The sequence below is a fragment of the Erpetoichthys calabaricus genome, chromosome 5 (assembly GCF_900747795.2).
Source record: "Erpetoichthys calabaricus chromosome 5, fErpCal1.3, whole genome shotgun sequence".
NCBI lineage: Eukaryota > Metazoa > Chordata > Cladistia > Polypteriformes > Polypteridae > Erpetoichthys > Erpetoichthys calabaricus.
In genome coordinates, this window is record NC_041398.2 from 203,887,505 (window position 1) to 203,910,994 (window position 23,490).

General features: G+C 36.9%; 1 protein-coding gene across 1 annotated transcript in view; it reads left to right on the forward strand.

The window, feature by feature from the left end:
• Nucleotides 1-23,490, forward strand: part of gkap1 (G kinase anchoring protein 1) — a 44,412-nt gene that overhangs the window by 638 nt on the left and 20,284 nt on the right. The window contains exons 2-6 of the mRNA XM_028802425.2: nt 10,105-10,340; nt 13,794-13,937; nt 17,207-17,284; nt 19,216-19,348; nt 19,431-19,453. Coding sequence (XP_028658258.1) covers nt 10,107-10,340; nt 13,794-13,937; nt 17,207-17,284; nt 19,216-19,348; nt 19,431-19,453 — 612 coding nt within the window. The 5' untranslated portion in view covers nt 10,105-10,106. The remainder of the gene's footprint in view (nt 1-10,104; nt 10,341-13,793; nt 13,938-17,206; nt 17,285-19,215; nt 19,349-19,430; nt 19,454-23,490) is intronic.

Below are 23,490 nucleotides of genomic sequence, written 5' to 3' on the forward strand. Positions count from 1 at the left end.
GACGCGTTACGTGTAACTATACTTGTGTTCATTGTGCGAACTTAATTAGGAGGGCAACGGAATGTAGATGGACGCCGACATTACTAATACTTTATTGCCTCTGGGATATAAGGTCTTCTTTACTCGATTACCTTTATATAGAAAGATCTCGGATACTTGCGGCTAGACTGGAAAAAAGAGAAGAAAAAATAACAAAAGTAGAACTTGATCCAGCAAGGAATTGGGCTACATATTGGTAATGTGTAGTGTGAACACGACCAAACGATGTGAAACGTCATGGACTAATAATAGCAAGTTATAGCAGCTCTTGTTTTCGGAGTGAACTGGGAAGATTTTCGATCATTCGATCGCCCTTCTGTAAGCATAAACAGTGAACAACAGTTCATTTTACGAGGCCGAATTTAGCTACTTATTTGACTGGGTGCTGATTTCGCTTTTGGCTACTTATTCGCGAGCGGCCAACTAGAATTCAGACGATTTAAGCAAACCTGTAACACAAAATATTCTACAACGTATATATTAATTTGCGTAAACCGATTAGTCCATTATTTGAAACAATAAATAATCCACGTTTAGTATCTGTATGAGTACAAAAAAGTACTTGAGCCACCCTAATTTTAACAGTTTGGGAAGAAAGACAGACTCTTTTGTGTAAACTGCAGTTGTATTGCCATGCCCAACGCGGTTACCTCGGTGAAATGGACTAGCAAAATTGGCATACTCCCATATCTATGAATGGGATTTACTGTGATGTTTAATTAGCACTGCAAAGGTTTAAATAGTGTTAAGTCACCCTACTTTACGCAGTTTCGAGAAAAGGCAGATGTCTTTTTAAATTTGCAGTTGAGCTTTGCCCGGCCCAACGCAGGTAAGTGGGTCAATTGGACTGGCAACATCAGCATACTCCCCATATGTATGAATGGGATTTACTCTGATGTTTAGTTGGCACTATACACGGCGCTTATTTGTACGTTATATCAGAGCAAATTTTATTTGTGACATACAATTTTTCATTCAGTACAATATATAGTAAAATGTTTAGTTGCTAAACTCCAAGACTGTGCATTAAGTAGAATAGAAAAGGATAATAAACAATAATATGACTTTATAAATACCAATCAAAATCATTATATTAAGTGACAGTAGTCCTATTCATTATATTAAAATTTAAAAAATCTAAATAAAAAATAAGTAACTTAATAACAGGGAATTAACAGTAGGGCATCATGTAGCTCAAGTTATTGTACTCATTCAGGATGCAGGTTAACTGTGGAAAGACGCTTCTCAGTCTCTCATAACTCGTTTTCAGGGAGTGGCAGCAAAACATTAAGGCTTGCCATTCTAGCGATTATTTTTCTGAAAACCGTAAAGTAAAAATGAAAGTACTTAGAAGGTGATGATGAAAGAAAGATGTTCTACCACAAAACATTGCACATTGATCAGTTTTATTTAAAGGTAGCTTACGTTTTTGTTATTTTTTATTGTAAGGCATGTTCAGTGAAGCGCATAGAATAATTTCATGTGTTTTTAGAAAGTCTGAGAGCTTGTTATCAGATATTGGCACTGGTTGTTATACCTCATTACTGCAGAAACTACCACGGTGATTCTTTACGTTTTGCCTTACCATTGTAAGATGCAATTTTACTGTTTAATAAAATTTATCATTATTTAAGTTTTTAAGAGTCCAAATGATTTTTCTTTTATGTAAGCTCATACAAATCTTACATACAGCTCTTTGCAAAGGTGTTTGCCCTCTCCCTCAAATAAATGATTGTCACTGGGATTTCATTAGTTTGACAGGATTTTTTTTGTTTGTTTGTAAATTGCACACTCTTGTTTATTATGCTGCCATAAAACAAAGAATTATAAACCGATAAAATAATAAATTGTAAAAACTGAAATGTCAGTTTTCAGTACTTCATTCAGTTGTCTCTCATAGCAATTACAGCAAGTGGTGTTTTCAGATAAGTCGCTCTTAATTTGGCACAGTATGAAGGAGTGGGATTGGTCTGTTCCACCTTTGAAAAATTGCTCAGGCTGTGCCAGGTTAGTTGGAGAGCAGTGGTGGACAGAAGCCACACATGTTTGATAAGATTAAGGTCCGAACTCTGACTGAGCCAGTCAAGGACATCAGATTTTAAACCAATCCATTGTTGCTCAGGGGATGTGCATTTGGTTATTGTCCTGTTGAAAGACACATTTCCTGTCCTGTTTAGGTTTTCCTGCAGGGGGGAGCAGATTTACCTTCCAGGATCAGCCTGTATTTTGAGGAATCATGTCGTTCCTAACAAGATTGCTAAACCCTGATGCTAAAAAGCGTCCACACAATGTGATGCTGTCTCTTCCAAGTTTTACAGTGATTTATGCCATACGTTACAGGGGTGTGGAAATCAATTTTTTTTTCTACTTGTCCACGGACAAGTAAACTTAGAAAATCCACTTGTCCGCCAGTTAAATTCACTTGCCCATAAACAAATAACAAAAGTGAAAAATAGTTTATTTTTTCGGATCTCTTTTATTGATACCAAAACTGCCTTCCATTTTTAAAACTGAAAAAAGTTCTTTCAGGGAGTAGTATTTTGCCACCTTGCTCTAGAACATTATATAAAAGATTCCCTTATCGTTTTAACTCACTAATAAACAATGCCTTCATTATAGCTACAACAGTTCTGTTTCACATATTACAGTTACATAACAGAACACTGTCCTGATTCATTTTCTGCCATGTTCTTCAGCTTTTGTCTTGCAACATCTTTTCCCCCAAGAATCTTTACCATCTCAGACAGCATGGGTTGAATGCTGTTCATTTCTGCTTGAGTTGAACTGCATGGTTCCTGGACTGATGGTCCTGCAGAAGTGGATGCTGATGACTTTTCAGTTTGTTTGAGTGGTGTGCCTGTTGACAGCCAGAATTCCACAGCTGGTAGTGGGTCAAACTCTTCTAAAGGTTTGCCATCAACAACAATGCACATCTGGTTTTGAAGGTTTTCCTGAGTCAGGCGGGTTCTTAGAGAACTCTTTACTAAATTCATATTGGAGAATAATCTCTCACATGAAGAAAAAATAATCGCGTCTAAGTGAAGATTTTTATAAATATTTCGTAACATTTGGAAACCATTAGAATGTCTTCTTCTTTATTTTTAATAAACTGACAGCGCGAAACCAACTTGTTTTATATGAAAAATTCTCTAATCAAAAATGATCTATAGACAGCTCATCAAAATTGATGTCACGCAATAAATTTCTTAACTCCTCAATATATCACAACCTCCGCGAAATCGCAAATTTCAGGAAAGATTAACAGCCTAACAAGCTTTGTTATGTGGTGAAAACATTTGCATTGTAAGTAAAATGACCGTGTTTTTGTGTAGAAACAATGAATTTTATCAGTCTTCTTATATAATACGCTACTGTGGTTGTTCGTTTGTCTGTCCAGGATTTTAAATCACATGTAGCTCGCAAACCGTTTCACCTATTGACTTGAAATTTGGTACACATATACTACGTGACGTCTACCATCCGCTTTTGGGGTGATGATTTGTATTACTCTTTTTATTTTTATTTTATTTTATTGTTGACTCTCGGCACCGCGCAACAGGGCGGTGCATGCGTATGGGTGCCGTTCTCATTCCCCACCACCTTCGCTAATCATTCTTGAGGCAGATTGAAAACTTAAGTGCCAGCTTAAGTGAAAAATTAAGGAAAACGTACTAAGTAATTGCAACACAAAAACTAACTTAATCAGTTTTAACACGAAAAGATGCCAACAAAAGAAGAGAAGCAGCAGGCCGCTAGGGTGGAGAAAAGAAGAGCTACTCAGGAAGCAGCAAGCACATCAACCTCTGAGCAAACGAATGCTAAACGTACAGAGAAAGAGGATGAAAACTAGGAATGCTCAAATCAAGTGTATTCGCTGCACGTTATCGTGCAGTATGCCATTACTGGTAATATATAGAAGTTATCGATTGTAATGAAAAATCATCAGATTACATCATAATGTCGGCATGAAAAAAAATGACCGCATCTCCAAAGCGTGTAAATAGTAGGGTAAAATATTTATGTAAGACCGTAAGAGTGCTTCCCCTTTGAAAAATCAGCCGTCATTTTGTAAACAATATTGAAGACCAATTTGAGACATGAAGAACATGCCTAAGTAGACTGTTTCCACACGAAGTACGTACCCAAATGTTTAAAATTTGAAAGTAGTGGTAAAAATGTGCCCTGCACAGTATATATAATTCTTTTTTCTCCAGAAAATTGCACTTGTCCGCGGACAACTGAAACCAGAAAAACTCGCTTGTCCGACGGTCAATTTACCCGTGTTGGACGAGTCGAGCGTTGGATTTCCGCACCCCTACGTTACCCTTAGTGTTAAAGCTAAAACGTTCCACTTTAGTCTCATCACACTACAAGTATTTCTGCCACATCTTTGCAGTATCTTCCAATCGATATTGTGCAAAATCTTTACATGCAAGTACATATTTTTTGTTTTCCTTTATTGTTAGGGCTTCTTCCTTGCCACTGTTTCTTGAAGTGAGTTTTTGTGAGTTGCCTTTTGTGAACTGTGAACATTTGCTGCTGTTGCAGTCACTGACATCTACAACTCCAAGTGTCATTTGGTGTCACAGTAGCCTTGTTTGGCGATTATGTTTATAGAGGGGAAGCCTAAACTGGGCAATGTGGCCATAATTTCATGTTGGTTTTTTTTTCCCCTCTCATCTGTATGATGGACTGCATTGAGCTGTGAGGTATATTTAGTACCTTTGAGACGATCATATACCCATCTGAAAAGCTCCACATCTCTATTATCATATCCCTGACTTACTTTGAATGCTCTTTTGTCTTCATTTTGGTTTGCTTTGTAGAACGTTGGATCTTAGTGAGAGATGGTGGATTTATCTGAAAGCAGGTGATTCCCATCATTTAGTACACAGGTAGAGACCATCCACTAATTGCTCCGATACCACGTATTCCCTTACCAACTCAGCCAAAGTTAGCCTTGTATTTACAAAGGAGATGGGTACTTTTTAAATCTCGCAATTCTGATCTTTCTTTTTTAGCAAATTATTAAAAGGTTTGGGGCTTGTTTCTTTTGATTTGGCAGTGTGTACACTTTTGTGGATTAGCTCGAAAAATTCTTACATTAATTTATTGTAAACTTAGAATTTTAGACCATAAAATGTGAAAATAGTTTCAGGAGCTGAATACGTTTTCAAGGCACTGTATACCTGCACCCACTTGTAAAACATTTGTTTTAATTGCCCAGTGATAGACTAGAGACCCATTCAGGATTGGTCTCTGAATTGTTCATGGATAGCGTCTAGCTTTCTTTGTGACAGTTAATTGGATCACCATTGTACCTGCATGCAGACAAGAACAAAGTGCATAATCCAGGCATGACACCACAGCTGGGTGGGATACTTATGGAGAGGTGTCATTTGATGTTTTCAAATGAGCTACATATTATCGTTTCTGTGATTTAATGGTTATATTTGAGAACAAGTTTCTGATACAAGAATGCCCTTCTGTTGCTTTTCTATTGATATTGTTATTCTTATTTTTAAATGTGATTTTAAGACGTGATTGGGCACTTAGAGTATGGGTAGTGCAGAAGACATTAGTCAAACCCATGAAGAATATGGAGGTGATAGGTTAACTTGAAGTGGTCATTATTCATCCTCGGGAAATGAAGATGTCAAACAATCAGTTTCTTTAATGCATGATACTAGTGAAAAAAAATTAATCAGAAGAAAATGTGTGCATCACTTGTAGGGGTGTGAATTCGCTCGCCAACCCCCAGGTGGGCGCTATGCGCTAGCCACTTTGCAGCTCTGCCGCTCGCGTGTGGGGAAGCAGATGTACAATTTAAACAGATTATTATTTTCATGGGATTTATTACATATGCATAATAGATCTAAGTATTTTATACTACAGCGAGTAATTAACCATAGTAAAAAATAGTAAAACATAATAAATTGAAAGAAAATTGTTTCATGTTGCGTTAGAGGTATTCGTTGCGTTATACGTTTTCATTCTGTTTGGCTTTGAAATTAACACGCAACTACTTTTTAAACTTTCATTTTTACTGTAAAACTTCAGTAAAAACAATATTTGGCATTAACTTTTTGTCAATATCGCATTGAGCTTTGATTCCATGTTTGGAGTTACATCGTGACAATGCAATGTGTAACTGCCCGTGAGTGAGTATCATTTCTTTCTCTCTAATAAATAAACCGACTTTTTTGAATGTTTGTTCCTGTGATTTGTTAATTGTCATAGCAAAAGCTATTCTAACAAGAAACTGTAAACGTTTTAATATGAATGGCATATCAAGATCTCGTTTGGTGTCTAATGTTATTCGCGGAAGATGTACTACATTACCTTTCTTGTAGCTTGTTAAAATTTTACATTTTAGAATTGTTCGACCAATTTTGAATACAACTAATCTTGTCCTATTGCATAGCCCATGGCTCATAAATAAATTGCGCAATAACATTATGATACATTCTTCTTTCAACAATAATTTGGACAGTGTTAACGGTTGTAGATATTCTACAGGATATTGATATTGTAAGTTGATGTTTTCATCTTCCTCAATATCACCACCAACTGTTTCAGCATAGTCTATTGATGCGTATTTAACCAATTTGCTGTGTAACCGATCGACAATTTTCACGTTAATTCATTTGACTTCATCGTTTCTCGGTGCTAGGATTGCCCGTGTACTCATTTTGTTCTGTTGATAACCCTTCGTGATGAAATTCTTCAATAAGATTTGGACATAATAAGTCTTCTTTTATTGGGAACTTAAAGTGAGGAAAACATAAAAATTTATAAGAGCTGAGAGTGCAGGAACTGTGTCTGGCAAAAGCATTCACACGAATGAGAAGTGAGAGGACTGTGGGCGTGGTTGAAAAATGGCTGAGTGGAGGGTGGGATTTAACAAAAGTCTCTTGGCAATAGTCTCGTCTCAAGATTTTCTTTTATAATAGAGAAATTTAGACAGGTTGAGGTTGGAAAACTTTTAATAAAATAAAAAAAAGATACCCAAGTCCCAACCACTCTTACCCGTAATCACATGCGCTTTACAGAGAAAACAAAATTTGGTCAAATTTCTTCTTTAAATCAATTTTGCACAACCAGATTAAATCAAGTGTAATAACAAATTGACCTTCTGGCAGAGCCAAGTAAAATGGGTTTTGGAATCCTTCCTCACTGGTCCTTCTGAGTTTGTGTGCCGAGTTCTGGGGAATTTGGAAGCCAAGTGAACTGAACTGTTGAACTGTTTGTCATGTTTCTTATACCATTCCTGAACAATTTTTGCAATGTGGTAGGGCATACTATCCTGTTGAAAGAGGCCACTGCCATCAGGGAATACCATTGTCACAGAGGGGTATATGTCGTCTGCAACAATCTTTATCTAGGCGGTATGGTTCAAAGTAACATCCGTGTGAATGCCAGAAACCAAGGTTTTCCAGAGTATTTCACTGCCTCTGCCAGCTTGTCTTCTTCCCATACTGCATCTTGCTGCCAACTCTCCCACTGATATACAACACACATGCACCCAGGTTTCCATATGATCTAAAAGAAAGCATGATTTGTCAGACTAGGCCACCATCTTCCATTGCCCCAGTTCTGACACTTGCTTGCCATTGTACTGTAGGTGCTTTTGGCAGTGGACTAGGTCAGCTTGGACACTTTAACTGGTCTGTGGCTATGCAGGAAGCTGCACTGCACTGTGTGTTCTGACACCTTTCTCTTTGACAGCATTGTTTTTCAGCAATTTGTGTTAGGGTAGCTCTTCTGAGGGATTGGACCAGATGGACTAACCTTCCCTCCACTCACGCATCAATGGGCACCCATGACTCTGTCACCAGTTGTACTTCCTTGGACCACTTTTGGTAGGTGCTAACCACTGCATACTGGGAACACCCCACAAGACTTCCTATTTTGGAGATGTTCTCACCCAGTCGTCTAACCGTCACGACTTGGCTCTTGACAGATTTGATCAGATTCCACATCTGACCATTTCTTCTACTTCCAACACATTACCTTCAAGAACAGAGTGTTCACTAGCTGTCTGATATGTCCCACCCTTTTACAGATGTCATTGTAATGAGATAATCGATGTTTTTCACTTCACCTTTCAGTGGTTTTAATGTTGTGGCTGAGCAGTTGCAAGGTCTAGTAACTAACAAACAGATTAAAAGTAATTTGTTATCTTGCTCTCTTTGCTGCCAGACGTCTAAGAGATGGTTATTTTTCTGTAAATGTAAATTATAGCCTTTATGTAATTAGCTGCCCTTACTTTACTTTTTCTTCATTTTAGTGCAAGCTTCTCTTCTTTAAAACTATTTTATGGTGATTTTTATGCAGATGCTGAGTGCCGATATTTTCTCACACTTTTCATCACTCTTTTAGGTAGCTCACAATCCTGAAAGGTTTTAAAAGGTCCCCTGAAGCTGCTCATTTGCATGATGGAGTGTCATCTCATACTGTGGGTGACTGATCCCCAGACTAATGCGTCTTGTCAGAAACGTTAAAGTATTTTTTATTCAACGTCTGTTTTCCTAACCTGCTTATCCTGGGCAGGGATGCAGGGAAACTGGAGCCTGTCCTTTTGTTGTTGCATTTTACATAACCTATGCAGTGACTTTTATGTGCCAGAAATGAAAAGTGTTGGTGCTTGTTTGGTCTTGCAGGCAGTGCTTTAAGTGGGCTGGTACCAACTGTGCTTGAAGCTGAAGGGGACCTCCCAACCTTGTATCGAATGTTAGTGTATCATGGCACTCAATGATTTAAGAGGCCACATCCCCCCCCAGTATAAGAACTAATATACGTGCACTCTGACCACAAAGGGGGACCCATCGTGCAAAAGTAATAACGAATTGGGAGGAAGAACCAGACTCAAACGAAAGTCCTGCAAGTAAGCAAGCAGTGATTGAAGGCAAATAGGAATATAATTGGACAGTGTGCACAAGATAGAAAATCTGAAATAAACTGATTATATTATATCTCAAAGCAGTGTCTTACATTTATAAAAAGCTAGTGCCATTGCCCTTTTGCATGCACATTGTACATTGCAAGCTTGCAATACCAATCAACACTCAGTTATGCACCTTTTGTGGCATGATAAAGCAAAAATATGCACTGTAGACAAGCCATGATGAAACACAACAAAGTATGATTTTTATCCTACCCCCAATAACACTTTTTTTTTTTTTTTTAAGATGGTAGGTAGAACAACTGAGGAAGCCGCGTTTGAGCGAGCAGAACTAATTATTAAATTCTAGTTTCCTGTTGGTAGACACTTAATAGAAAATCCATTTTCTGAGATGGCAGATCTAAGTTTATAGTTTCATGCAAATATGACATCATGATTTGTAACAATTTTAAGTGAACTTGGAATGAATCACCTTTGAATCATAATAATTGCATTACTGAGTTGCAGCAACCTGTGAGACAGTTAAACTAACTCCTGTTTCCCGAGCTAAAACACCCACACACCATTCCCCCACCACCCCATGTAGATGCTTTCTGAGATTCGTTGTTATAGCAGCCAATTATTCAGAATCCACAAGCATCTTTTCCTCTGCCCCCCAAGAGGTGAATGTATCATGTATTATTGATGTTTTGAAATGACAATGGGACCTTTTAAGACATTGCACAGCTCTAACATGGTGTGTACTTTTAAAACTTATCTGTATGAATATGTACACATATTTAACTAGAAATGGCAATTTTTTGCTTCAACCTTATAGCTACAGTATTTGGAATGGTTCTATTTATAAGATGTATACATGTGACTAATAACATTCTCCTACTAATACAAAAAGCAGACTTCATTCAGCACTTTGAGTTTTATATCTGGCTTTTGCAGCTCTTCAGAGCACATGGCCCTTCAAATCCTGTCTTCAGCTGGCTAACTTTGATCTATCAGGCTTACCAAATACAGACTCTTATTTTTGGCCCTTTAGTTGTGCTATCTGTAAAATCCTAACCACTACAGTTAGAAATAGAATGTGGTAAAAATAATCTGTTTTATATTGCTTCTCAAATCATTTGCTGTTAATGTGCTTTTTTTTTTTTATATAACTTTTTTAGTAATGGCCTCTGCTGTGATCTCCTCTGTTCCTACAACGGCTTCCAGATTTGCTTTGCTGCAAGTAGATAGTAACAGTGAGTCTGATTCAGAAAGTGGAAAAACAAAAGGTCTTCGGGAAACGGGCAAGTCCCGATCAGGCAAACCTGTTGGAGGAAAGTCAAACAACAACAATAATGAGAAGAAAAAGGAAAAGAGAAAAAAGAAGAAAGAGCAACAACAGAGTGAAGCAAATGAGGTAACAAGTGGGAAGTGCCAAATATGTGTAATGAATGATTGGACAATACCTGTGATCCTATTTAGTAGCATCTCTACTTCTCATAGATGTTGAAATGTGAGAGCATCTTTCTGAGAAAAATGTGCAAATCACCAGAAAAATGTTTCCATGTTGGAATGAATTTGAAAATGCAAAACAGTCATTGCAGTCTGGAATAAGCTTTGGTCAAATGATCAAGATAACATTAATTTAAAGGTTGAATGAAAAATGTTGTAGCCAGTAAACTGAAATTCTCAATGAAAGTCTTTGCTTGAAATTTTTCTTATCAAGTGTTCCCTTTATTTAAGTACAGAGGGATTCTTACTGTAGGCCTTAGCTCTTAAATGGACCACATCTGGTGAGCCGTCAGTTGAGTCATGTGTAACTGAATGGTGCAGCGCAAAAGGCATCCTTGGATGTGCAACACAACCTCATTAAAGTAGTGAATACAAAAGAACCGAAATAAATTAATGTTCAAAGAAAGAAAAACAGGAGAAATCCCCAAAAACCTACCATGGTACATTTGACTTGCTGAGGATTCCAATATACTGATAGTTACGAATGTTGTACTGGTGTTGACTAATCCATAAAATATAATTATTAAATGTATTGTTGTATTAGCTTCATAAATTATACTTTATAAATGTGTATATAATAATCAAACAGACTTGGTTGTTATAATTTAGGTGTAAATAACAATATACAACAATTGCATGCTAATTTTGATATACAGTTAGGTACATAAATATTTGGACAGAGACAACTTTTTTCTAATTTTGGTTCTGTACATTACCACAATGAATTTTAAATGAAACAACTTATGCAGTTGAAATGCAGACTTTCAGCTTTAATTCAGTGGGGTGAACAAAATGATTGCATAAAAATGTGAGGCAACTAAAGCATTTTTTTAACAGAATCCCTTCATTTCAGGGGCTCAAAAGTAATTGGACAATTGACTCAAAGGCTGTTTCATGGGCAGGTGTGGGCAAGTCAGTCGTTATGTCATTATCAATTAAGCAGATAAAAGGCCTGGAGTTGATTTGAGGTATGGTGTTTGCATGTGGAAGATTTTGCTGTGAACAGACAACATGCGGTCAAAGGAGCTCTCCATGCAGGTGAAAGAAGCCATCCTTAAGCTGTGAAAAACAGAAAAACCCATCCAAGAAATTGCTACAATATTACGAGTGGCAAAATCTACAGTTTGGTACATCCTGAGAAAGAGAGCAAGCACTGGTGAACTCGGCAATGCAAAAAGACCTGGACGTCCACGGAAGACAACAGTGGTGGATGATCGCAGAATCATTTCCATGGTGAAGAGAAACCCCTTCACAACAGCCAACCAAGTGAACAACACTCTCCAGGGGGTAGGCGTATCGATATCCAAGTCTACCATAAAGAGAAGACTGCATGAAAGTAAATACAGAGGGTGCACTGCAAGGTGCAAGCCACTCATAAGCCTCAAGAATAGAAAGGCTAGATTGGACTTTGCTAAAGAACATCTAAAAAAGCCAGCACAGTTCTGGAAAAACATTCTTTGGACAGATGAAACCAAGATCAACCTCTACCAGGATGATGGCAAGAAAAAAGTATGGAGAAGGCGTGGAACAGCTCATTATCCAAAGCATACCACATCATCTGTAAAACACGGTGGAGGCAGTGTGATGGCTTGGGCGTGCATGGCTGCCAGTGGCACTGGGACACTAGTGTTTATTGATGATGTGACACAGGACAGAAGCAGCTGAATGAATTCTGAGGTGTTCAGAGACATACTGTCTGCTCAAATCCAGCTAAATGCAGTCAAATTGATTGGGCGGCGTTTCATGATACAGATGGACAATGACCCAAAACATACAGCCAAAGCAACCCAAGAGTTTATTAAAGCAAAGAAGTGGAAAATTCTTGAATGGCTAAGTCAGTCACCTGATCTTAACCCAATTGAGCATGCATTTCACTTGTTGAAGACTAAACTTCAGACAGAAAGGCCCACAAACAAACAGCAACTGAAAGCTGCTGCAGTAAAGGCCTGGCAGAGCATTAAAAAGGAGGAAACCCAGCATCTGGTGATGTCAATGAGTTCAAGACTTCAGGCTTTCATTGCCAGCAAAGGGTTTTCAACCAAGTATTAGAAATGAACATTTTATTTCCAGTTATTTAATTTGTCCAATTACTTTTGAGTCCCTGAAATGAAGGGGTTGTGTTAAAAAAAATGCTTTAGTTGCCTCACATTTTTATGCAATCGTTTTGTTCACCCCACTGAATTAAAGCTGAAAGTCTGCACTTCAACTGCATCTTAGTTGTTTCATTTAAAATTCATTGTGGTAATGTACAGAACCAAAATTAGAAAAAAGTTGTCTCTGTCCAAATAGTTATGGACCTAACTGTAAACTGCAACTCTGGTGCCACCATTAAAAGTGCTTGCAAATTTAGCAAAACAAAACAAACCACATATTGAATTAATACGAAGAATGCTGTAGTCATACTACATACTTTAATGGAGTTCTTTCCTATATTTGATCTCAAAGTATGTTTGTATAATTTTGCTAAAGTAATGCAGCACATTCACCAGCATCCAGTAGACTCCTAAAATAACAACACAGATGTCTCAATAATGTAAAGTGAAGTCAAATTATTATTATCCCTGAAAAAGAATAAAACAAAAACATTTATTACTATGGACAGAGTTGTAAAAATTACTCAGTAAAAATTTTACAAAGTACTTCGACTTTCTTTCACCGAAAGAAAAAGTTTTTCATTTAAAAAATACCTGAGTTAAAATGTATCTACATTCAAAAGTATTCAAGTACCAGTGTCCGCTTTTCACAAGAGAACTACTTAACAGATTTAGATCGGATTTTTTTCTATAACTTGCTTGAACATTCCGGTTGCTTTTGAGACTTCTCTCATCGTGCTGTGCATCATAGTTCAGTTGCGGTACCAACTTATTTGCGTGAATCCAAGAGACACACAGTGGGCCGAGGGGAGGGGGATGGGGCCCTACCCACTCAAGCTCCAGCCTTGGCAAGTGTACCTTGCCTCCGCTTAGCTAGAGAACAAGAGAACTACATAACAGATTTAAATCAGGTTTTTTCTATAATTTGCTTCGGCATCCTGGTTGATTTTGCGAATTCTCTCATCGCACTAAGGATCATATTACGCTTGCAGGAGTGATATATTCACGCTAATCCGAGACAGAGGCTGCGGGCTGAGAGGACAGGGAAGCGTGACGTCAGGAGTGGGGAGCTGGGCAGGGCCCTCCTTACTGTCCTTTTTCACTAGATAGATATATATATATATGTATGGATAGATATAGATATAGATATAGTTATATATAGATAATTGTTCCTGCTAGTAAACTGCTGTTTGTCTGATGACCTTAGGCAGAGATACAGATCCCTGAAATAATATTTTTTCCTTTTGTTGCAATTCCCTCCTCAGCTAAGGAATCTTGCTTTTAAAAAGCTTCCTCAAAAGTCCTCCATAAGCCAACAGACAGTTGCTACAGATCAAGTTCACCATAATTATACAGAAAAGAACACAGTAGGTGCTAACTGGCAACAATGGAAGCAAAGGGATGAGCAGGTACTGTATCTTTCTAGCTTTGTTAAAGTTACAGTGTACAAAATGTATTAAAATCGTTTAGCAAAAACTAAAAATGATTTTCACTGACATATAAACTTAAATAGCATAAGTGAATATTTAATTGAATAATTGAGGTTCCTGTATTTAAAGGCTTGCTTATTTATTTCCATTTATCCTTTTGGTGTTTAGCATAGTAATATTAAGAATTATGTTTGTTGTACAAATTATTTATTCCGATTGGTTTTGTTTAAGAGTTATGTAGCTATTATTGATTCCTGCACTTACAGGATTGTACTAAACAGTGTTGCATCTTTCGGATTAATTTGTTGGAGAAAAACATAGGTCAGCCTGCTTTTATAGAGTGAATTGAGGTCATTTTGCAATCCTCGCAACTTTAATCAGAACTGCTAGCTTTGGTGAGGAGATCAACATAAAAACATTTTTGGCTTATAAAATTCTGTACTATGTCTTAGTGAATTTGTGATATATATTTGCTGTCACCTTAATTTTTTGTTACATCTAAATTAACATTCTGCAAGGCATTAAACAGATGTTTATTATATGACATGTGTTTTGAGCTATGCTGGTAAAATGTTAGTAGCTATATAGGATTGTTTATTAAAAATGTTTTAGCAGTCTTTTCCAGTAAAGTAGAAGTAGTTTATTTAAGTTGTGTTTTGGGGTGGAATCACCTGATGGCTTTGAGCACCTAGGCTTAAATCCTTTCCCACTCACTGCATAACTGTAATTTAATTTTGTATCTGTAATAATGGGGAATTTTTGGCATCAGGTGGCAGAAAACTAGTGTTAACTGACAAGCAGTTAACTTGTTCTGTGTGACTGTGTATATTATAGGAGTGCCGTCCAGCTGAGACAACAGCTCACATTCTGTCCCCAGTTTTCCGCAAAAAAAATAAGAAGGTGATGTTATGTAAAAATACTCTGCATGCTACAAGGGCTTGCTATTTGTATAAAAGTGCTCACTAGGGTTAAAAACTAGAAATAGTTAAATACTCTGATACAGAGGTAATTTATTTAAGCACTTTCTTTATATTTTCTAAGCATAGTTTTAGTTGTAGTGCATTATGTATGACTAGGAAAAGAGAAAACGGTGATTCATGTCAAATTTCTTGAGCCCTGGTATAACATCTTATACATTTTTTTAGTACATTCTAGAGCAGATGTAACTTGAAATAGATATGCACTAGTAATGCAGCTGATATTGCACTGCTCTGAACTTTTTCAGTTGTCTGTTGCTCTTATAGTACTAGGGTGTTGTATCATGTTAGCCATTATGAATGTAGAGAAAAGCCAAGCAAAATGACACCTTTTATTGGCTAACTAAAAAGATTACAATATGCAAGCTTTCGAGGTAACTCGGGCCCCTTCTTCAGGCAAGATGTAATACAGAAACTGGAGTTTCCTATGTTTATATACACACTCTAGGACAAGAAACAACATTGGTAAATATTTAAATGAGACATTTTAAATGTAAAAAATTAAGTGATTCATTCAGGCTAATGTAGTCTACCTAATTTTCTGCATGAAATGTCCTGACACTGCACTCTATGTGGGAGAAACTGGACAAACACTCCGCCAGAGAATGAATTTACACAGGTTCCACATTAAACATGGCCACACAGATGTTCCTGTGGCGGCCCACTTCAACAGCCATGGACACTGTGAGAAGGACTTTAAAGTCACAGTGCTTATGGTCAACTTCAAAACACAGCAAGAGAGAAAAGAATGGGAAGTTAAACTCATGCTAAAATTTAATACTTTACAACATGGATTGAATAAAGACAAGAGTTTTATGGCCAGATATGAGGATTGTTTACATCTCTCAGAATGACAGACAACCTGTCTACAGACCCACATTGTTTTGAAAAAACTCATTACAAACTTCAAAAGACTTTGTTGGACAGTTATCTTATCCAGAGATCTTGACAATACATTGTTCTTTTCTCTCTTGTTAAATTAACCCTAGCCTGAATGAATCTATTAATTTTTTACATTTAAAATGTCTCATTTAAATATTTACCAATGTTGTTTCTTGTCCTAGAGTGTGTATATAAACATAGGAAACTCCAGTTTCTGTATTACATCTTGCCTGAAGAAGGGGCCTGAGTTGCCTCGAAAGCTTGCATATTGTAATCTTTTTAGTTAGCCAATAAAAGGTGTCATTTTGCTTGGCTTTTCTCTGTTGCTCTTATATAAATAGTCTGATTATCTGGAAGAATCTTTTTCTCCTTCATCTGTTAGTCTTGTTTTAACACCAACCTGTTGTATTATTTGAGAGTGAGCAAAAAACATTTTCTAATTGTAACATGTTGTTTAAAACTAAATAACATATTTTCATTGTCACTTTGATAAAAAACAGTTAAATAGCACGTTTTTATATAAATAATGCAGCTCAAAGTATTTAACAAGATGTCAAAGAGAAAGTTACAAGAAAAGAAGAAACAAAGAATATTAGGTAAGAATAATAATGAATAAGTAACGGAGGAAAAAATAAAAATCCATACAATCTTATAAAACATAGATATATAATTAGCAGAAAAGTACCATCCTTATATAAAATATCATATATAAAATATCATTGCAAGTTCAAGGATGAGTCTGGTGATAATCATATGAAATAAGCTTAACACCAGAAAAGACCTTTTCAAATGACTACTTATTTTATATATTTTTATTTCTTTTTTTTATATGTGTTATTTTCTTAAACCCTATTTTCTCCTAGTTTTAAATAATCAGAAGCAGATATGGAAATGTGTCCTCTATAGTGAGGTAGTATTTTTATGATATAAAAAGTCCAGACAATTTAGAGCAGATCTGCTTTAAAATGAAATTATTGAAAGAGAACCAAGATCTTTCACCCATATTGTAGTTAAAGTTGTTAACATAGTATGGATTGCAACATCTGTGATGTCTGCCTGTGTTTTCTCCAATTTAGTCATCTTTATCAAATGATCTACTAGTAGCTGCGACAGTTACAGCATAACAACACGTGGATTTTTTTCTTCCTCCAGCGTAAATCCCCTTTTTCCATTCTAGCAGCATGCAAGAATAGTATTGGTGGTCAGGGTAAAACAGTAATGGTGGAATAACGTGCAGTTTATCAGGAGACGACTTTGTGAATTGTGAGATTGTATTTTCTTGCTTGCTCTTACATTTTCCAGTTTTCAGATTTTGTAATCTTTGTATTGTAATATTTGCACTTGATTTATTTGAAGAATTTGTGATCAACGTATGCTTTATATTCCCAGTTAACTAGTGAAATGTATGAAGCAGATCTTGAAAAGGCTTTGATGTTAAGCAAACTGGAATATGAAGAGCACAAGAAGGTACTCTATTTCAATTTTTGATCTAAGTAAAACCTTACTGCTTTGCAAGATGATACTATAAGCATGTCAGCTCCTCCTACTTATTCACTATAGGGAGAGTTACCTCTGTATGGCACTTCCCTTTTCCATAATGCTAGCAGTATGATACATTCCCCCATTCCTCTAATCCTAAATAAAGTAGACGGAGCATATAAGGAATAGATAGACAAAGGATATGAGGAATAGACATACTTGACAGATAACCCATTCTTCTAATCATAAGGTAGACAAAGCATATAAGGGATAGATAAAGGATACGAGGAATAGACATGCATTATTAAAAGAATGCCAGTGTAACAAAGTCATGTTTTATGATAATAATGAGTTATCCACTTGGACTATAACACAAAGCAGTCATCCACAGTGCAAGCAAAATGCACCATATAACATCTCTAATTACTTAAGGTTGACTTGATACCTGCTGCATTGTTAGATAATATAAGGATTCATCCGTGAAATCCTGTATGTTGTCCTTTAGAAAATCTTCTTGATGCAGATGGTATAATAGAAGTAGATATGATTGAAAATCTGAACTTCATCCTTATACCTGTAAGGACTAGGTGTATTCTGTATCAGTTTGCTGTGATTGAGTAAACAATAGTTGCCATGGTTTAGCAGTACAGTGATCCCTCGCTATATCGCGCTTCGCCTTTCGCAGCTTCACTCTATTGCGGATTTTATATGTAAGCATATTTAAATATATATCGCAGATTTTTTGCTGGTTCGCGGATTTCTGCGGACAATGGGTCTTTTAATTTCTGGTACATGCTTTCTCAGTTGGTTTGCCCAGTTGATTTCATACAAGGGACGCTATTGGCAGATGGCTGAGAAGCTACCCAACTTACTTTTCTCTTTCTCTCTCTTGCGCTTTCTCTGATCCTGACGTAGGGGGTGTGAGCAGGGGGGCTGTTTGCACACCTAGACAATACGGACACTCGTCTAAAAATGCTGAAAGATTATCTTCACGTTGCTACCTTCTGTGCAGCTGCTTAGTGAAGCGACATGCTGCACAGTGCTTCGCATACTTAAAAGCTCAAAGGGCACATATTGATTTTTGCATGTTTGGTTTTCTCTGTCTCTTTCTCTCTCTCTCTCTCTCTCCCTGCTCCTGACGGAGGGGGTGTGAGCTGCCGCCTTCAACAGCTTTGTGCCGCGGTGCTTCGCATACTTAAGCCAAACAGCCCTATTGATTTGTTTGCTTTCTCTGTCTTTATGACAGTCTCTGCTCCTGACAAGCACTCCTTTGAAGAGGAAGATATGTTTGCATTCTTTTAATTGTGAGACAGAACTGTCATCTCTGTCTTGTCATGGAGCACAGTTTAAACTTTTGAAAAAGAGACAAATGTATGTTTGCAGTGTTTGAATAACGTTCCTGTCTCTCTACAACCTCCTGTGTTTCTGCGCAAATCTGTGACCCAAGCATGACAATATAAAAATAACCATATAAACATATGGTTTCTACTTCGCGGATTTTCTTATTTCGCGGGTGGCTCTGGAACGCAACCCCCGCGATGGAGGAGGGATTACTGTACTACAGACCCATTACAATTAAAATGCTGAAGATTATATAACATAAGAGTAATAAAGTTAAAAGGTTATTGTGTGCATGGACTAAACATATTCGGCATGTGTAAGAACTCTCTCTGCAATACATGCTCTGATTACTGATTCTAATTGAGCAACATAAATCTGGTAAATAAGAATGCCAAACAAAGACATTGTTACTGATTTGTAGAATGTTTAACCCAGAATTTTCCAGTGCAGTATTGCATGTCTGATAGTTTTATTAAAGAGGACAAATTCCTTCTGGTACAGATGAAACCTTTCAAGTTCTCCCTGTTCTCACTTATGCAAACTTGGATATAAAATAAAAACTACATTGGTTTTTCCAGGAATATGAAAATACTGAAGATACATCACCAAAGGCCAAAAGTGGAGGAAAGAAAGATAAAAGAAGAAACAACCAGGGTAAAGACAAACCATTGACAGTTTCATTAAAAGATTTTCAAACAGAAGGAAGTGTAGGTAAGGTTAAGCATTTTATGAATATATTCAGTGGAAAATCTAAGAAGTTGTATTATTAATATAAGTTATTTTTAATTTGCAGAGCACTTTAATAAAAAACAAGAGGTAAGTTTCAGCTTCCATCCATCTGTTCATTTTCCAAATCTAATTATTCCATTACAGGATCGCATGATATCAGAGATTATTCTGCCTGCATAAAGTGCAAATCACGAGTTCACTATGGATAGGATGCTGCTTGGGAAAATGCACATATACACATTGTGCTAGTTAGATCAGTGTAACATGGACGTTTTTTAGTACTTGCAAGAACAAACTGAAAACTCCACAAGGATAATTAGAAGTCTAGTCAGGTCCCTGAAGCAGCAAATGGTGCTAATCATTATGCCTAAAATATAAATTCATTTATTTATTTTTGTTTGGATTTCTTTTTCCCCATATTTTCTTTGGATTTTAGCAGAATGTTAATCCATTTGAATACACAGAGATTTATCTGCAATTGTAAAATTTAATTTTGAAATTATTTAAGAGGTTATTTATTTTTACTAATGTGAGGTTTCTGGGAAACTAGAGGAAACTGTCTCAGACATGAGGAGAGCACAGTATTCAGCTGAGCAGAAGAAAAAAAAAAATAAGGTTGTTTTAACAACTGTTTTTGTGAGTTAGTGTTTTTACTAGTTCTTGTGATTTCTTGTATATGAAATATACATTGCTTTGCAAAAGTATTTTTAGGCGCCTTTTAAAATAAAGTGTTTTCACTTAAGCATTAACATGCTTCACATCCAGATTTTGATGCACATAATGCCTTGTGCTCCAAATATTCCTGGTTTAAGGAGGTCTTTTTTTCAAATTATTATTGAAACATCAAATGGAGAAAATAGTGCTGGATTTTTTTGTAGATCATCTGTACTTTCACTGTTTACCTGTGACTAAGAAAGCTTAAGTCTGTATACATGTTCTCTCACACCCCTCCAAAAAATGGCAATACGTTATCTGCCACTGGGCATAAGATGGATATGATGAACTCAAGAAGAAAAATTTGTAAAGCAAAATTGTTTGTCATTTTGTCAGCTGGTTTCGTAAAGGGAAAGCTAAAATATTCTGCTTGCATCGGTAGTCAGGCTTTACTTATTAAAATTTCTCTTTTAAATTAGTTTTAATATTCCGCTTAGGATCATTGTTTGTTCAAAGACACTTATCCATACTTTTGTTTTGTATGTACATTGAAACAAGTTTCCTTGCAATGTTTTTTGGAGCTGTTTTCTCCCAACCTTTCCTTCACATTTAACAAAGTGTTCAGTCCTCAGGCCTTGGTGCCACCCAGCCTTACTTTATTATAAACTTGTTTCTTGAGGCTTGAGCACTTGTGGTCTCTAACTGACCGCAAGTACTTTTCCCAACAACTAGCTGGTTCTCTTTTGTGAATTCTGGCAAATCTTACAGAATTTAAGATTATATTTGAGAAATAGTGATGCTGCGTACATTTCTTACTGATCCAACAGTCTAAACACTCTTACATAGTTATGTAGTTTTTCCAGATCAATGCATTTTATCAATTCAACTCTGACTTCCTTAGAATGTTTTTTCTTTATTTTCATACCTTTCCTTCAGATTAATTTGCACGAACAGTAACTGCTAAACAGACTGGAGTTGCTATTGACAAAATGTGGCAGTGACTGTAGTGGTGCACAGACAGAGGCCAATGGTAAGACAAACTTAGCGCTGAGTAAATAGATCAGAATACTTACACTGAACATATTTCAGTTTTTTACTTTATGTGCTGACAAAACAAATAATTTTGCTCTTGAATTCTTTCTTCTTGTTGACTCGTGTTTGTGAGTTTAAAAATAAAGTTTTACACAAGAAGTGTAGGTATCAGTTGTAACTAGGAATGTTAATCATTTTATTGTTGTTCAGATAATTTACTGTAAGAATTGTAAGGGCTGACATACACTTTACGGTGAGACACCATTACATAGATACAGTACATAAAGGTGATATTTAAGCTACACTGCAAATGCAAAGTGGTTGCAGTTGTTCAGATAATGCTATATAAATAAAATGTATTATAATTTTTAATTCCATAAACGTTGTGATATCTAATTTTAACACTAATTTCATGACCTAGGTTTTTATGGCATATTTCTCTCATACAATGCAACGTGAAGTCAGCGGTGGATTTAAAATGTACACTGTATGATCAAATGTTTGTGGACACCTGACCATCACAACCTATGTGAGCTTGTTGGACATCCTATTCCAAAACCATGGACATAATATTAAGTTGCTGCACCCCAACTCTTTGCAGCTATAACTGTCTTCACTCTTCTGCGAAGGCTTTTCACAAGTGAGTCTGTGAGGGTTTGTGCCCCTTAAGGCAAAATAGCATTTGTGAGATCAATTGTCAATGTTGGATGAGAGGACCTGGCTCACAGTTTTTCTTCCAGCTCATCCAAAAGGTGTTCAATAGTGTTGAGGTCCGGATCCACTGCAGGCCACTCGAGTTCCTCTACACGAAACTTGTCAAACGATATCTTTATTTTTCCTGACTTTGTGTACAGTGGCACAGTCATGCTGGAACAGAAAATGGTCTTCCCAGCGCTGTTGCCACAAGGTTGGAAGTGCACAATTGTCTAAATTGTTTTTGTATGCTGGACTATTAACAATATTGTTCACTGGAACCAAACAGCCATGCTCAAACCCTGAAAAACAACCCCATATCACTATCCCTCCTGCACCAAACTTTACAATAGGCATTGTGCAGTCCTGAAGATACAGTTCAGCCGATAACCGCCAAATCCAGATTCATCCATCAGACTGACGGATAGTAAAGTGTGATTTATCTCTCTCTAGTAAACCCATTCCTACTACTCCCTAGACCTCAATGGCGACATGCTTTACACCACTTCAGTTGATGCTTGGCATTACACATAGTGATCTTAGGCTTGTGTGCAGTTGCTTGGCCATAGAAACCTATTTCATGAAGCGCCTAATGCTGATATTGCTTACAGAGGTAGTTTGGTGGAACTTTGTTGTGAGTGATGCAATGGAGTATAGATCATTTTTATGTGCCATGTATTACAGTAGGGCGGCACGGTGGCGCAGTGGGTAGCGCTGCTGCCTCGCAGTTGAGAGATCTGGGGACCTGGGTTCGCTTCCCGGGTCCTCCCTGCGTGGAGTTTGCATGTTCTCCCCGTGTCTGCGTGGGTTTCCTCCGGGCGCTCCGGTTTCCTCCCACAGTCCAAAGACATGCTGGTTAGGTGGATTGGCGATTCTAAATTGGCCCTAGTGTGTGCTTGGTGTGTGGGTGTGTTTGTGTGTGTCCTGCGGTGGGTTGGCACCCTGCCCAGGATTGTTTCCTGCCTTGTGCCCTGTGTTGGCTGGGATTGGCTCCAGCAGACCCCCGTGACCCTGTGTTCGGATTCAGCGGGTTGGAAAATGGATGGATGGATGTATTACAGTACACTGCAGCTCACCCTGTAGTGGATTTTTTTAACTGTCAGAGTGGGTGTTCTCAGATGCTGTTCTGACCATTAATAGACTACATAAGAAACTGACTTCTGAACACAATTTATAAGCTCCCTTTCCAAAATGAATAAAATAATTTTCAGTAATGTAAAGAGATAGTTTTGATGCAATTTTCTCAATGTTTAAGCATTCTTACACACATAATAAACCATTCTTGTATTTTTGGTATTATTAAGCCGGGTGTCACTTTTTAAAAGTGAAACATTTATTAAATGACCAGAGGGGGTTAGCTGTCAAGTACAAAATTTTGTCAAATATGCTTCCCTACCAGAAATATTTGAAAACTTTTGCAAGGCATTGTATTTTTTATATTATTTACTGAAGTAACAAAGCACAGGTCGTCTCGATTTGTTTTGTTCTCAGAAAAACCTGAAAGCCTTTTCACAAACCAGGCATGTGACCAGCAACTTTTTTGTTCTTCTGGAAAAGATACTCTTATAGGATTACTTATTTTGTGGTAAATGTTAATCCATAGAATATTTAATTGTTTTTTTTATTGTGGTTAGTTTTTGTCTTATTTTTGTACGTCAGTGTGCACATTTTAACATTTTTTCAAAGGAGTGTACTATTCAAGATAACAATATCAGAAAAGTACACATCAAATTAAAAAATCTTTG